The 15870-nt window shown below is 33.1% G+C and overlaps 1 protein-coding gene across 1 annotated transcript; it reads left to right on the top strand.

Moving 5' to 3' along the window:
• The first annotated feature begins 4875 nt into the window (after positions 1 to 4875).
• Positions 4876 to 15206, top strand: LOC137813391 (ubiquitin carboxyl-terminal hydrolase 26-like). Its single transcript, XM_068615598.1, has 15 exons — positions 4876 to 5012; positions 5135 to 5180; positions 5814 to 5912; positions 6024 to 6623; positions 7321 to 7576; positions 8049 to 8776; positions 8960 to 9068; positions 9635 to 9813; positions 10051 to 10332; positions 10413 to 10611; positions 10896 to 10967; positions 11204 to 11443; positions 13304 to 13567; positions 13842 to 13989; positions 14813 to 15206. Exons 3-15 carry the CDS (start codon positions 5836 to 5838, stop codon positions 14905 to 14907), a joined length of 3249 nt encoding a protein of 1082 aa, XP_068471699.1. The 5' UTR covers positions 4876 to 5012; positions 5135 to 5180; positions 5814 to 5835; the 3' UTR covers positions 14908 to 15206.
• The last annotated feature ends 664 nt before the right edge of the window (positions 15207 to 15870 follow it).

Raw genomic sequence — 15870 nt, 5'->3', positions numbered from 1 at the left:
GATTTAATTTGATAAAATTAAATTTATATTTTCTGAAATGCAATACATCATTTTGAATAAAATTGCACAACAAAAGTAAAATGTGTAATTAATGTTGTGATGAGATGAAAAATAACTTACATATTGGAATGAACTTGATGAATGTCGACTAAGTCTAACAATCTAAGAGAAATAATGAAAAATTGTGTAGAAAAAAAAATGTATAATTACCTTATTTGTTTTATATTAAGGATCAATATTCAATTTAGTATAGTGATTTTTTTTTTAAAGAAAACAATTTGGTCCCTATATTTTTTAAAATGTATACAAATTGATCATTTCTAATTTCTGTTAAGTCCCACCTTACAACCTCAAATGTTGCTTATGTGGCAGAGAGGTGAGATTAAGAAATATGACGTGTAAAGATCAGGTGTTGACGTGGCAGTTGAACCATTGAAATTGGTATTGGAACTGGAGAGGAATCGAACCCCTTCAATATCACCTAAACACCACCCATTCACTCCAACAATGGTGTTGTGGTTCCTCTCCCTCCCCCACCCTCGTTGTTGCCACCACCACTGCCCGCCACCACTCCATCACTTCCCAATTTGGCATTTGAACTCTCACATTCTCCCTTCTTCCTTTCCTCGTTCAACTGCTACTCCACCTTTTTGTCCGATTTAGAGTTCCATGCTCCAACAAAATAGCCTTGTCGGATTCTCCGATGCCTCCTCTAGACACCGTGGATTGCGTGGGAACGGGACAAGACGTGGAGTGCCTCGTGAACACGAAAAAGACAAAATTGGAGCCACTTTCATCGTCATCGTCGATTCCATGTCTCGCAGAAGCACTGTGGGAATGGACGGTGTTGGTTTCACCATTCTTCTTTTGAGGCACGACCTTGGTGGTGATGAAGGAAGTGCTTCCGAAATGTGGACCGTTCTTCGTTTTCGCTTTTTGTCTCATTCTGACGGGATTTCTTCTCGTGGGTTTCGCGACTTCGAGAGGAAAGTCTATTCCTTTTGGCTTCAACGCTTGGCTTTCCATCACACTATTTGCTCTCGTTGATGCCACTTGCTTTTAGGTCCTTCTTCGCATTTCACTTGCATGTATGTTTTATCTGAATATCAACTGATTGTGACAGGGTTTTCTCGCATAAGGGTTGCAGAGGACTTCAGTTGATTTAGGAAGCGTATGTTGCCACTTAATTTCTTATACAATTTTAATGGTTCAACTGCCACATTAGCACCAAAATTTGTATACATTTTAAAAACATAGAGACCAAATTGATTTTTTAAAAAATCACTATACTAAATTGAATATTGACCCTAAATTTAAGGACGAATAAGGTAATTATAAAAAAAAGTATTCCAAATGAAACAAAACAAAAGATTAAATAAAAGAATAAAAATAAGTTGTTAAGGTTACTTAATAAACTAGTGATGCTTTAGCAATTTAAAATAAAGACGAGTATACAAACAAGTATGAGGACAAGAATAAGACAAATATATATATATACATACATACCCATACTTGTTCCTATACCTGATTTTAAAAAAGGAGTATTACTTATATCTACGCTCGTATCTAGTCAATGTAAATATTTATACCAAAATTGTGACGTTCAGACAATATCCATAAAACATTTGCCACTACATTTGCCTTCTTTAGGTGGTAATGTAATTTAAAATCACAATCTTTAAAAAAAATTGCATTCATCTTCTTTGTCTCATATTTAAATTCTTTTTTATCAAATAAGTATCTTAGATTACTAAAAACCTCAAATATACCACCATACACATAATGTCTCCATATTTTGAGTCCAAAATAATAATAGTTAGTTCTAAATCATGAGTTAGATAATTACTCTCATGTGTTCTTAGTTTTCTCGAAACATATGCTACTACTCTTCTAAATCACAAAGTGCCTAGTAAGATTAGGTAATGCCAATATTGGGGAAACAATTAATCTTTTAATGAGTTCCTGAAAACTATTTTCACATTTTTTTGTCCATTCGAAACTTTGACCTTTCTTGGCGAGTTAAGTTAAAGGAGTAACTATTATAGAAAATCCTTCAATGAACCTTTTATAATATCCTGTTAAACCTACAAAACTACGAATTTCAGTTACTATTTTTGGTGGTTCCCACTATAGAACTGCTTCTACTTTGGTTGGACTTGTTGATACTCCTTCTTTGGAAATCACATGTCCAAGAATTTTAGTTTCTCTAACCAAAATTCTCATTTGGAAAGCTTAGCATACAATTGTATATCTCTCAAAATTTGAACAATAGTCTAAAGGTGTTCCTCGTGCTCCTCAATTATTTTAGAATAAATGAGAATGTCATATATAAAAACAACTATAAAATGATAAAAAATGGACGAAAAATCTTGTTCATATAATCCAAGAACCCAGCATAAGCATTGGTTACACCAAAAGACATCACTTGATATTCATAATGACCATACCTAGTCCTAAATGTTACTTTTTTTTGTATGTCTTTTACCTTTGCTCTAATTTGATGGTATCTTGACCTTACATCTATCTTAGGAAACACAAGGATTCCTCTCAATTGATCCATAAAATCATCTATTCTAGGGAGGATATTTATTCTTAATGGTGAATTTATTTAATTGGTGATAATCTACATAGTCTAAAACTTCCATATTTCTTCTTAATTAACAAAACAAGAGCCCCCAATGTGACACACTATGATGAATGAATTGTTTTCCATGTAACTCTTCTAATTGTTTCTTTAGTTTTGCTAATTCAATTCAAAGGGTGACATTTTATATGGTGATATAGAAATTGGTCCAATTTCGGGCATCATATCTATGAAAAATTCATTTTCTCTATTAGGTGACAAACCAAGAATATCATCAGGAAAAAACTTCAGGACAAAAATTGAACAACTTCTATATTTTTCGAACTGACTACCTCTTTCAATTTCATAGAAGACAACAACAACAACAACAACAAATATAATTTAATTTCATTCTTTAAAGGCTCACTTACAAAATTTGGCAGGTAATTTCAAAAGATCCTCAGTATTGGAAAATATTACTGATTTCTCTACATATTTCAGAAGGACTTGATTGGAAAATAACCAATCCATGCCTAAGATTACATATAATTGTGACAAAGATAGACAAATTAAATCTATAAGGAATTTTCTATTATTAATAAATAAAGAACAATTTAGACAAACTTGATTGGTAATCATGGATTTACTTGTGGGAGTCGAAACAACAAACTAGCATATAGAAAGGAAGTTAACTTTAAAATTGTTTTTATCATATTACTTTATTGAATAAAAAGATGATAAAATTATAATAAAAATATCGATGTTAGTGAAATAACATAAATAATATAATTACAAATAAAATGAATAAGTGTGTAACTAAAAATAAAATAAATAAATAAATTAAATCGATTTGTGCAAAACTAAAGATAAAAAAAATAGATCACTATATAAGTGAAGATTAAATAAATAAAATAAAATGAATGAGGTTAGAGACAATTATTAAGAGAAGAAATTAAACAAATATAATGATAATCGTGTTTTTTCCCTTATCTTTAGTATTGTAGTGGTAAATGGTGGTTAGATGTTATTTCTCCCTCTGACTCTTATTCTTTTCATTCCTTTCTTCTTTCTCACCTTTGAAACTTATTATCACGGTAAACTCTAATCTTTAAACCATAAACCCTAAAGTTTCTTATCCCTTCATTTTATTATTATTATTATTATTATAAAATCACTACTTTATTATCATTATTATTAAAATTAACACTTATTATTATTTTAAAATTAATATTTGTTATTATTATTATTTTGAAATTAGTGACTCACCCCGTAAGAGGGTGTTTTGGCGTGTTACTGGATTGACCCATCATTTTTTTAATTTTTTCTTTTTATGTAATTTCTTTGTTTTAGATCTATTTACTTGGTTGTAGTAATTGATATTACATTTTGGACAATAAAAATGCAAGAAACAACAATGAAATTAAATCAAACATTAATACTTCAACAAAAGAAGGTTTAATACATAACAAAATAAAGTAAATATCAATAATATTTCAATGAATCAAATAATTTGTAAAAAAATTAATATAAATAAAGTTTTATATAATACATTGACATCACCAATTTTAATTTTAAAAGCATGAGATGTCTCTTTAATAGTTTAAAAAATAAAGAAGGGCGGACTAACAGACTAGTCTATCATGCACCGTCTTTGACTCGTCGGATTGACGGATTAGACGGTTAGGCCAATGCAAGTTGGCGGACCCGACTCACTTTGTAATCTCTAATTTGAATGAATTAGTATAATTGTAATCAATATATATATATATATATATATATGTTTTAATTATGATAATAAAAAATATTTTAAGCAAAAGGCAATCAAGATTTTTGAATAATATAATTAATGTAATTAGTAATAATAATATATTTAACTTATTGAACATTTTACAAAATCAAACTTCAATCAGAAAATAATGCTAAAAATATCCATAATCCATAATAATATATTTAACCTTTTCTTTTAAAATGAGTACATATTCCTTTTAAAATTACATAAAATTAATTATAATGTTTAAAAATGCCATTAAAATTTTGCTTACAAATTAGTTTTAAAACCTCATATTGCATAACTGTTGAAATCAGTTTTACAATATCATGAATATATATTTGAAATAGTTAATGCAATTTATTCTGATTAGTTAAAAATCATAATGTTAAGAACAATTTTGATGAATTGAAGGTGTAGAATTAAGAAAATTTGATTAAACTCCTCACACAATTCAACATTGCATTAATTGATATGAAAGTAACGATCTCAAGTTAATGCCAAACCTCTTCGTATACCCGAGGCATGCATAGGAGGGAAAACGCGTGACTCAAAATTGACCCATAAATAAATTCACTCTTTCATGTTACTTGGCCCAACACAAACCATTTCTCCCTTTCTCTCTTTTTTTCACACTCTCACACTCTTCTTCTTCCACCATTCCTTCTCCCTCTGTCAAAGGTAACAAACATTCTACTGCCACAAGAAAAACAGTTATCAACAATTCTTGTTCAAAAACGATTTAAAGATAAATTCATTTTTGTAACTTCTTTTATTGCTCACTTCCTTTGTTATTTTTTCAGTGACTTTTGATCTTCCAGTTCATAGCAGTTCCTCCTTTTCTCCCAGGTAGCGTCACATCCACGTTTTCTGATTTTCTCTGCCTTAGTATAATAATTTCAGGATAATGTTTTTGCGATTGTTGAATAGTGTTGTTGTTATTTTTTTTTTTTCATATTTCGTTGTGTCTTCGTTTCTGTGTTGATTTTTATTTGGCTGGTTGAAATTTCTAGGGTTCTTTTAATCTGTTTGTGATGTTTATGTAGTTTGATTTTTCTTCTTCTGGTGTGCAATGAATACTGATGATGAAGTGAAGTTAGGATAATGTGTTTGCTTACATACACAAATACAGCCACTGTTTCGTGTAATTTGTTGTTTGTGAAAGTTTGGGTTTGTTCGCTTGTAAATGATAGTTGTTAGGTAAGATGTATTTAATGCGAGTTCGTTGAAAGTGTATTGTATATGAACATTTTCCTGTGATGTAGTTTGAATTTTGAGCTACATCCCTGGCACACTAAAATTTGGTGTTGGATCATGAAATTTTAATAGCAGGACTACCGACATAGATGGAACAAGTTTAACTATCTGTGGATATCGTTTGGTTCAATGTTGAGAGTTCAAATATGGTTGAGGAAATACTGTCTTGATTCATTTCGTTTTCTTTTGACTCAAGGAAATTAGCTACTGCTGTCCTTTTTTCAGGGTTAGATTTTTTTGTTGTGCAATGACTAGACCAACAACTCGAAATAAAAATAAAAGGCAAAGACAGGGGGATGACGATGACACTTCTGAAATATGGAGGTACTACTATGTGAAGTTTTTTGGTTTTTTAGCTTGTGAAACATAATGAGTAGGAAATGGAATGAATTTTTTGGTTTTTTAGCTTGTTTACTTTCCATGTTTTTTGTGTAGGAAAATTCATAAAACAGGTGCATTGACTGAAGATGATATAAGTCAACTGTATAGGATTTGGAAGCCTGTCTGTTCAGGTTGTCGTGTTAATACTAAAGACAACCCAAATTGCTTCTGTGCATTGGTTCCACCTCCAAATGGTACCCGGAAATCTGGCTTATGGCAGAAGATGTCTGACTTCTTTCTTGAAAGTCTTGGCCCTGATCCAACAACAGATCTTCGTGTTTCTGATTCTTCACCTGCAGGTCTGACAAATCTTGGCGCTACATGCTATGCCAACAGTATACTACAGTGCTTGTACATGAATAAATCTTTCCGGCAAGGCATATTTTCTGTAGAACCGGATGTTCTACAGCAGCAACCAGTGTTAGATCAACTGACTCGGCTTTTTGTAAGATTGCATGCTAGTAAAAAGGCTTTCATAGATTCTTCCCCATTTGTTAAAACACTGGAGTTAGACAATGGAGTTCAACAGGATAGCCACGAGTTTCTAACATTGCTTTTGTCATTACTTGAGCATTGTTTGAGCCATTCCAAAATAGCTATGGCAAGAACAATTGTTCAAGATCTTTTCCGAGGGACAGTGTCTCATGTGACGACGTAAGAATCAGTAGTTGTGGGTAACTTGTTGAATACACAATGCTTTTTTCCTACTAATTTTATTTATGTGGGGATGGCTCTGTTGAAGTACAATAGATTTTTCTAAATTGTTGAAATTTTCTGTTATATTTTTTTATCCATCGCTTTCCCATTCCTTAAACATACAGGAAAATGCCCAAAAAACAATTTAGCTTGGGAATGATGTTAATGTTGCAAAATGTGTATTTGATTTTGTTTCCCCTGATAATGTATTTGATGTTACTAAATCATGCTGTCGATTATATTTTTTTCGTACTAATTTGGCTATTACTTTTTTCTCTAAGTACTGTGTGGTATTGATGATATAATTTGTGGTTCATAATCCTTTTCTTGTTGTTGGCCAAAAGGTAAGATGCATTGATATGGACGGAGGACATGGCACTGACACAGACACAGCAGCACAACAAAATTTGATGTGTCCATTTCTATTTTGTAGTGTCTTATTGTTTTGCGTTGAACACATAGTGTTTGGAATGTTTCCAATACTGCCTTTCTTGAAAGTGTCTGTGCTTTATACATCAGAATTGAATCTGGTATTTTGAGATACACTGATCCCAAAAGAATTTCTTATACTACATTCTTATTATATATGTATGTGACCAGTAGTAGCTGTATTTATGACTATTACACATTTCTTAATTTTATCTTTGCTTTGCAGGTGTTCACAATGTGGAAGAGAATCTGAAGCTTCTTCAAAAGTGGAAGACTTCTATGGGTTAGAATTGAATATCAAGGGACTAAAAGATTTAGATGAGAGCCTAGATGATTACCTTGCAATTGAAGAGCTTCATGGAGATAATCAATATTTTTGTGGGTCATGTAAAACAAGAGTTGATGCTACTCGCAGCATCAAGCTGTGTACATTACCTGATGTACTTAATTTTCAACTTAAACGTTATGTCTTCCTTCCACAGGTATTAGGAAAAACTTGAGTTATTATTGGGAGCACTACACAACAAAATGCTGTTTAATTACTGTGTTTAAATACTATGTTTAATTATAGTTCTTTTGTATTGAGTACAAGAGGTAAATAAGTATTACCGAATTAGATTGAGAATGATAGGGAACTTACTAAAAGAATAAATATCCCATTACAGAATTTATAAAACTTAAATTGAAATTGATTTACTTTCAGAAACTGCAGGATATATTTTGAAATTGTTTCTCTGGGTAGTGCTCATGCAAGAGTTTTCCCAAGATAGAGACTGTGTTAATGATTGCATGGCTTTTCTTTCTTTTGGTGTCTACATGTAACAGTGGTTTTTTATACCATTATTCTACCCTGTGTTATTTTTTATCTTCTTCATGCCTGTGGAGTAAATCTTATCCGCAACACTAAATTTCTTTCTGTTAATTTTGTTCTGTATTCTTCTATTTCATTGCCAGAATACAATGAAGAAGAAAATTACTTCTGCATTTTCATTTCCTGCTGAACTTGATATGTGCTGTAGATTGTCTGAGCCGTCTGAATTTGAATTGATATATGACTTATCAGCTGTACTGATTCACAAAGGCACTGATGTAAATAGTGGTCATTACATTGCCCATATCAAGGATGAAAACACTGGGCAATGGTGGGAATTTGATGATGAGCAGGTTACTAACTTGGGTTGTTCTCCATTTGGAGAAGGAGCTTCATCTTTTACTTCTAAATCTGTTAAGACGGATGCACTTCATTCTAATTGCTCTGAAGCAATGCTAGCTGACTGTAATGGTTTAGATGCCCCTGATTCACAATCTTCACTTGTGGAGACATTTTCATCTGGTGATGCATACATGTTAATGTATCTTAAGCATAGTAAAAATGTTGGTGAAAAAGGGGGCATGGTTTATGGTGCTAACTTTAAAGAATCAGAGGGCAGTGCAGTTACTGCACAAGAGAGCGCTTGTGTCCCTTCTCATCTTTGTGATGAGATTCAAAATTTTAATGCCTCATATCTTGATTCTTGCAAACAGTACAAACATAGGAAAATGTTAGAACTGAATTGTATCAATGAGAGGAGACAGGAAGTGCGATCTATTTTAGCTGAAGCTCCTACCAAACCACAAGAGCAACAGTATTTTTGGATCTGTAGTGACTGGCTTCGACAGTGGGCTGACACCATTATTCCAACGTTAGTGAATGCTTTCTATTGCATCTTTTTACCTTAAACATTTAAGATTTTATTCTGTTTATTTAATTATTTGTAACAAAGTTTATTTCTTTGTGCCTTTAGATCAAGTGTTCCTTCTGCCAATTATTGTGGGTAGGATTATTTCACTTAATGTATAGGTTACTTACATCTTAACTTTAACAGTGCCCTTGACAATACATCTATCCAATGTTCGCATGGGAAAATTCCAGTGTCTAAGGTTGCCTCAATGAAGCGATTATCTTCCAAAGCGTGGGATAAATTATTGACTAAGGTAACCTGGCATATGTTAAGTATTTGATTTCTCTTTTTTAGTCTCCTTGTGCTATTATATCATACATTGATTCTGTTGCTCCTCTAAAATCAATATGAAAACGAAATGTAATTTAGCATGGGAAAGAATACATTGGAAAGTGTTTTTTTGTTTCTCTTTTACACACTGTGATAGCTAATACTGCTTGGAGAGATATAAATTGATTTACCAGAGGGAGTATTTGCAGAAGAAAACTAGTATCCCATAAGTGAGTTACTTCGTAGCATTTGCAGGCTGTTTTCGTCATGAAGTGCCAAGTTTACCTTGTTCTTATTGGCGATGCCAGCAAGGAAACTGTTGTGATGTGTGTCTGAAGGATGACTGGAGGAGAAACACTTTTAATAAATGATAATTTTTGTGAAGTAGGCATTACATTGTACTAAAAATGACAGGAAGTTTAAGCTTCAATTGAGAGCTTTAGTAGCTTTTTATTTTTAGTTATGGACTTATGGTTTATTCATATATATCACCTCATATTTTGCCATTGTTGCAAAATAATTATTTACATATTGGCTTGTAAAATTCAGTATGGTGGGGGACCAACTCTTTCTCATGATGACTGCTGTTGGGATTGTATCATTGAAGGGGCACAGAATGTGGTGGCAGCTGACTCCTATCGGGATCAAAGAGAATCGTTGAAGCAGTTTGCGCGGGTTATTCTTGATGGAAATTATGAAGATGGAATGTACTATGTGTCTAAACCATGGTAAGACTGGAATTATTTTTTCCTTCCAGTTCTGTTTCTTTAGAAAGAGGTAAGATGTGGTGTGAATAAGTGTTCTGTTTCATTATTAAATAGTAAAATTTGTCAAGTTTTAGTCTCAGAGAAATCTATCACCTGTTCTGCTCAGTTTTAATTTCCTTGCATTATCTTCCCTTGTCTGTTAGGATATTTCAAAAGTAACAATACTAAAACTTTCATGCTGATGAGTTTAAATTTTAGGCTGCAGCAATGGTTGAAAAGAAAAGTTGATGCTCCATCTGAAGCTGATGCTGGACCAACAACATCCATTACTTGTCCACATGGACAACTTATGCCTGAGGAAGCTGTTGGTGCCAAGCGGTTGCTTGTTCCTGAGGGTTTCTGGCTTTTCTTGTATAAAGATTCCATTTCTGTAAAACCTGATGATCCTCTAGGTTGCCCTGCTTTTCCTGTAGACTCAAGTGAATGTTCCCAATGCCGTGATGAAATATCTAAAGAGGCTTACTTTGAGGACTCTATGAGGTGGTTGTTTTCTGTACATCTTCTATTAAAGTAGAAGCGGCATAGAAAATTTTTAAATGATATATTTTTTCATTATGTAGATTAGTGAAACAAATGCAACGACAAAATCATGAGAAATTATTTGCTGGTAAAAGTATGCCACTTTCTTTGCATGGCAAGTATTTCTTAGTTCCCTCATTGTGGATTTCAAAATGGAGAAATTACATTAATTTGGCTTTCAAGAATTCAGATAAACCTGAAACGTTAGATGGGGTAATTGATTCACTGATGTGTGAAAAGGTACTGTTACCTAACCTTCTTTTGTCATGCTATGCTATGTGCATCTTGCTTTTATCTCGGTTTAGTATACTACTTGCACTTTGTTAAATTTGAGCTGACTTTTTAGTTGTGCAATTATTATGAGAATAGTTACTTTGAAAAGTTATTCTGTCATACATGTTAGGGATCTGGTTGTGGATTTCTTACTCTTTATATTCTCACTGTGATTGGGTCGTCATGTGTATGCCATCTTTAATCCATAGCAATTTCATGATGAATTTTGTTTCCCTTTTTTGTGTCTTCAGCATTCACGTCTGGTTGAGAGGCCTCCTGAACTGATTTATAGACGTGGTGATATAATCTCAAGAGAATCTTCTGTAAGTTGGAATTATTAAAGGAATTTCTACAATGTAGTCAGTCAAGTGACGTGTACATGCAAACCTTTTGTTTTCTAAAATTAAATTTAGTATTTTTGCTATGTTTAAAATCTTTGTCTAAGATATGTTGTTCCCAAATTCAATTTTCTCTCTTTGTTCTTCCATTTTTGCGTATATATGTGACTTAAGTGTGTTTTTCGTCTCAGTTTTATGATTATTCATTTTGTTGATTCTAGGTAGGTGGTTTAACCATCATATATGAGGATGATTGGAATTGCTTCTGTAAAGAATGGAGTGGTATTGAGACCAAAGGAATATCTGCAAGAATTGAGAATGTTAATGATTTAGAAAATGCTTTGAATGGGTCCTGCAAAGAGAAGCCTATATGTGAGGATCAGCTTGATACTTGGGATAAAGTGAATAATGAAAGTGTAAATGGAGCGAATGGACAACTTGTGATGAAGACTTGTCCTGAGGTAATCCAAAAACTGTCACCATCTGTTGTACTTGGCTTGGCTCTGACCCTACTTTTCTTTCTCCTCCTTGGTTTGTTAGTTGTTCACTTCGTTCATTGTTTGCGGTTTTCTAATTGTAAATTGTAATTACAAAAATTCCTTTGTTAAGAGAAACTGAGAAGGCATATGATGAATTCCACATGTTTAGATTACAATGGAACTATATAATATATAGGGGAGAGAATATAATGACAGAATATTCAATTAGCATATTTTAGACTAATAACTTAAATATAATCAATCTAATTGATCCTAATATTATCAATTGATCCGAATTATCACAAGCTACTATCTCAAGGATTCTAACAACCACATTGTGTTCATTTTGTTTCTTATTTTAAAGAGTAGACTTCCATCTTCTATATCTTTTTCCAGATTGAGCATGATATCTCTCCGTTTGACACATATAGAAAACCCCTTAAGTGTTTAAGACTATTATTATATTATATTGTGCGCAGCAGCGACTCAAATACTGTTCAATTGGTTGACAGAAGCTTCCATGTGATATGAACGTGAATTTTACTGAAATTGTTCCCAAAATGTCCACATCTTTGTCTACAAAGACTCCAGTGTTTTCCTTCTCTTCCGCATTTCCAATTGCCCATTAATAAGGACCGTCTCATCTTTGTTCCTTCTGCTTTCCCTAGGGACCGTTCATCTTTGGCCCATTTTCTGCCTTAGCACTTCTGTTGCCTAAATACTCAGTTACTACTTTGGATCTACTCAAAAGGCTATAGCCGTAGTATGAACAAAAAATAATTGTCAAGGGAGCTGTAAGCCAACTTGCTTTGGTACTGTGTAACCCAACTTCATTATGTTGACCCTTTTATCAATTCTAGGAACCTTATCATTAAATAAACAAACCACTAGATAAGACTTGATAATAAACAAAATAAAACCCAATCAGCCAAAGGATCCATCTAACAAATGGAGCTTGTATTATTATGGAATGCTCTACAAAGAATTGCAATACTCCTTGCCAAACAAATTCCCTTGGCCCAAGCACGAGATGAAGACCGAAGGTTGTGTTAGGACATAAATTTGAGTTTTAAATAAATTTTTCTATAAGAATACTCAACCGAGGATGCTCCATAGGATGACACTGGCAGTAGAGAAGGCCTCAATGGAGGAGCTTGATGGCTGGGCACTGAGGTGACATCGTGCTAGAGGCTATGTAGGGAGTGGAAGCTTCCTGTTGTGCAAACTTACTTTTCAAAGATGTGGGTTTTGGGTTTGCTGTTAAGTGAGAGCAATACTTTTAGTTTTTTCACAAAATAAAGATAACCATATTGTCATTTGACAAAAAATTAAATCATTACTTGATGTTGTTTCGTTAAGAGGGGCCAAAGTGATGCAAAAAAATGGAGGGTTATTAGTTATAATGGTTTAGAAGCGGGTGCAAATGTATTTTACTTTCTTTTAAAAACCTGCGCAGGAAATGGTGGAATAAGTTGAACAGACTTGTCAAATAATCTAATATGGTGTTTTCCTGTTGACATACTCACACATCTGTATATATAATAATGAATATGTTAGCTATTTTCAGCACATCCATAACTCTATAACCCTTTGCTTTTGGTTGTAGTGCATGTTTCTGAATGAAAATAATCGTGTCTTCAATAAGCAACTTCCAGATGGGTTTGTGCTACTTCTGAAAATAAAGTTGTACTTGAGTTAATAATTGTCTACTTCGATTTCATTTGGCATGGTCTATGTCACTCCCATGTGTGCTCCCTCTGAGCAATCTACTTATGTTAGAAAGTAGAAACTTCTCTGTTTTGTTTTCATTTGAACTATAATCCCCCTTCTCTCAATATGCAGGTTTGTGAAAGTTGCATTGGAGAAAAGGAGAGCTTTGAGTTAGTGGAGAAACTAAACTATTGCGATAAGGACATTACTGTAATTCTTGTCCATGGAAAGGAGGTACCCAAATCTGTCTTGGATGCTGCAAAGGGCTTTGTTGAAACAGAGAGGAGGGTTTCTAAACGTTCTCGGAAGACTAAAAATGGGAGTTCAATTAGCCTAAAAGTTTCTGCTTCAACATCAATTTACCAGCTGAAAATGATGATATGGGAATCCTTTGGGGCAAGTCAAATTTGTGTTATATTATACGTTTATCGTTACGCTGAAACACTCATCATTTTGTTATGAGTTTTTTGTTTATCTAAAAGCATTGCATATTAAGGCGAACAGAAACTGACTTGGATGTTTAGATAGAAATCAGGCATGGCCTGCTATTCTGAAAATAAAATGGGATGAGAATAACCACTTTCAAATAGTTTTCATGTATATATTGCTGCAGTGAATTTAGTGCTTCATAATGTATTATATTTTATACTTCTGGCAATTGTCCCTGCAGGTTGTCAAAGAAAACCAGATACTACAAAAAGGCAATAGAAGAATTGATGTTGATAACGAATATACTAAGCTTGTAGATGTTAATATATTAGCTGGAGATCATATTATTGTGAGGGACTCTCAGATCCATGAAAATCGAGATATTGCAGGTATGCTATTTGATACTGGTACTTGATCATCTTTGTCTTATGTATACTCTTATAGTCCAGAATAGGTTGCAGGAATCAGGGAGAAATTTGTGCCAAAGATTAGCTCATGGGCCTTGGTTTTGGAAACTATACAGAAGAAAGAATAGGAAGGGAACAGGGGGAAATGTTGAGGTGGCATAGAGAGAATGAAAAAAAGCGAAAAGTTAGCCAGAAATGGTGTTAAGGGGACCATAGTGGAGAGGAGAGGGGGGGTGAGAGGGAGGGTGAGATGGATAGGAAGAACCAAGTTTGTTACATGAGAGAGAATTTATTTTCTCTACAGGATCCTTGCTCTAGGACAGTGGTGAACTTGCTATTGAATTTTCCTGCATCTTTCAATAGCAATTTCATCTTTTGCTTTTATTTTATCCATGAATTGCTGGAATCTCAGGAACCTGCTGTGGTGTTAGCAACCCGTTTGATACAGCGGCGGGAATTAACTTAGGGTGAGGAATTTATCATTAGGAATCAATTTCCAAAGTTCAGGGGAGAAGGCTGATTTTTTTAACAAGAGAGCAATGTTACAGTCCGGAATAGGCTGGAGGGATCGGGGAGAAATTTGTGCGAACAATTAGGTCATGGCCCTGGGGTTTGGAAAGTATACAGAAGAAAGAGTGGGAAGGGAAGTGGGTCTTTCTCTGGGACAGTAGTGTGCTCGCTCCTGTATTTTCCTGCATCTTTCAATAACAATTTCATCTTTTCCTTTCGTTGTCACTTTATTTTTGTTATTTCATAATGATTTTGGGTTCATAATATATACTCATTGTCATATTGTATTTTGCAGATGAGCTTTGTGATGAGGTAATGGAAACGCAGCATACCGAGGCAGGGTTTCGTGGGACACTCCTGACATCAAATTTTTCATCTCAGGTTGTTTAGGAAACACTCAGTTTCGGTGGTATATCTTTATAACATTTATAGGTGTATATATATATATATATATATATATATATATATGTAAGTTCTAAATTGAAAATTTTGAGTGAGAAAAAGAAGAGTGGAGTATGATACAACCATGTAAATTCATCTGGACCTTACACTGCCTTGAATGCAAATTGTGTGTGCGTGAGAGAGCAAATGCTCAAAGGTTCAAGGCATCGCCACTTACATTGTGCAGAGTACATCAATCCATTCTAGTTAATTCAATATCAAATCTGAGGCTAACATTTTGATACTTATTTGGCATTCCTATTCTATTTTAAAGTTCAAATTTTACAAATAAAATAGTTATTTGACAGTTTTAAGTTTCTAAACTGACACTGACTGACCAATGTTCCATCAGCTTTAAGGTTTTTTGTTAAAATATTGTATGGTTATGATGAATTCCTCAAAATCCTTTCCAATCTTTTTTTATCTGCTAAATTATTTTTAATTTTAACAAAATTAAGAGTTGTCTCCTCTCTACTTTTTTTCCTGAAGCGTATTGTCTTCCAGCGTTGCACTTGAAGGAGAATGTTGTTGTTTATGTTGTACAATCTAAAATATAAAATTTATATTTTAGAACTTGTAATTAATTCTAAAATATAAACTTTATATTTTAGAACTTGTAATTAAGAATGTTTTTTTGAAGTATGAGAATCTAAAAATGACCTTTGAGAGATTTTTGTATGATAATGTGCATTACATTGGAGTGATGAACACCTTATATAAAGGCACATAAACCTCCTATAATTTGAAACCATATGAAATTTCAACTTTACCCTTTGAACATTGTATTTTGAATTGTTCAATTCAAAATACATATTTTATATTTCACATTATACAATCTGAAATACATATTTTATATACTAGATTTACAATTTGAAGTACATCATTTATGATTTTTTTAATTTTTTTTTGTTA

The sequence above is a fragment of the Phaseolus vulgaris genome, chromosome 1, assembly GCF_000499845.2.
Source record: "Phaseolus vulgaris cultivar G19833 chromosome 1, P. vulgaris v2.0, whole genome shotgun sequence".
In the NCBI taxonomy this organism is placed as follows: domain Eukaryota; kingdom Viridiplantae; phylum Streptophyta; class Magnoliopsida; order Fabales; family Fabaceae; genus Phaseolus; species Phaseolus vulgaris.
The sequence above is the reverse complement of the archived record's forward strand: the minus strand, read 5'-3'. Positions and strand labels throughout refer to the sequence as shown.

Bases quoted from the DNA above. Each gene is read 5' to 3' on its own strand.
- LOC137813391 (XM_068615598.1), top strand. From the start codon at position 5,836: ATGACTAGACCAACAACTCGAAATAAAAATAAAAGGCAAAGACAGGGG. The intron at 7,577-8,048 runs GTATTAGGAAAA...TTTCATTGCCAG, and splicing joins GTTATGTCTTCCTTCCACAG to AATACAATGAAGAAGAAAAT. The intron at 9,069-9,634 runs GTAACCTGGCAT...TGTAAAATTCAG, and splicing joins GGGATAAATTATTGACTAAG to TATGGTGGGGGACCAACTCT.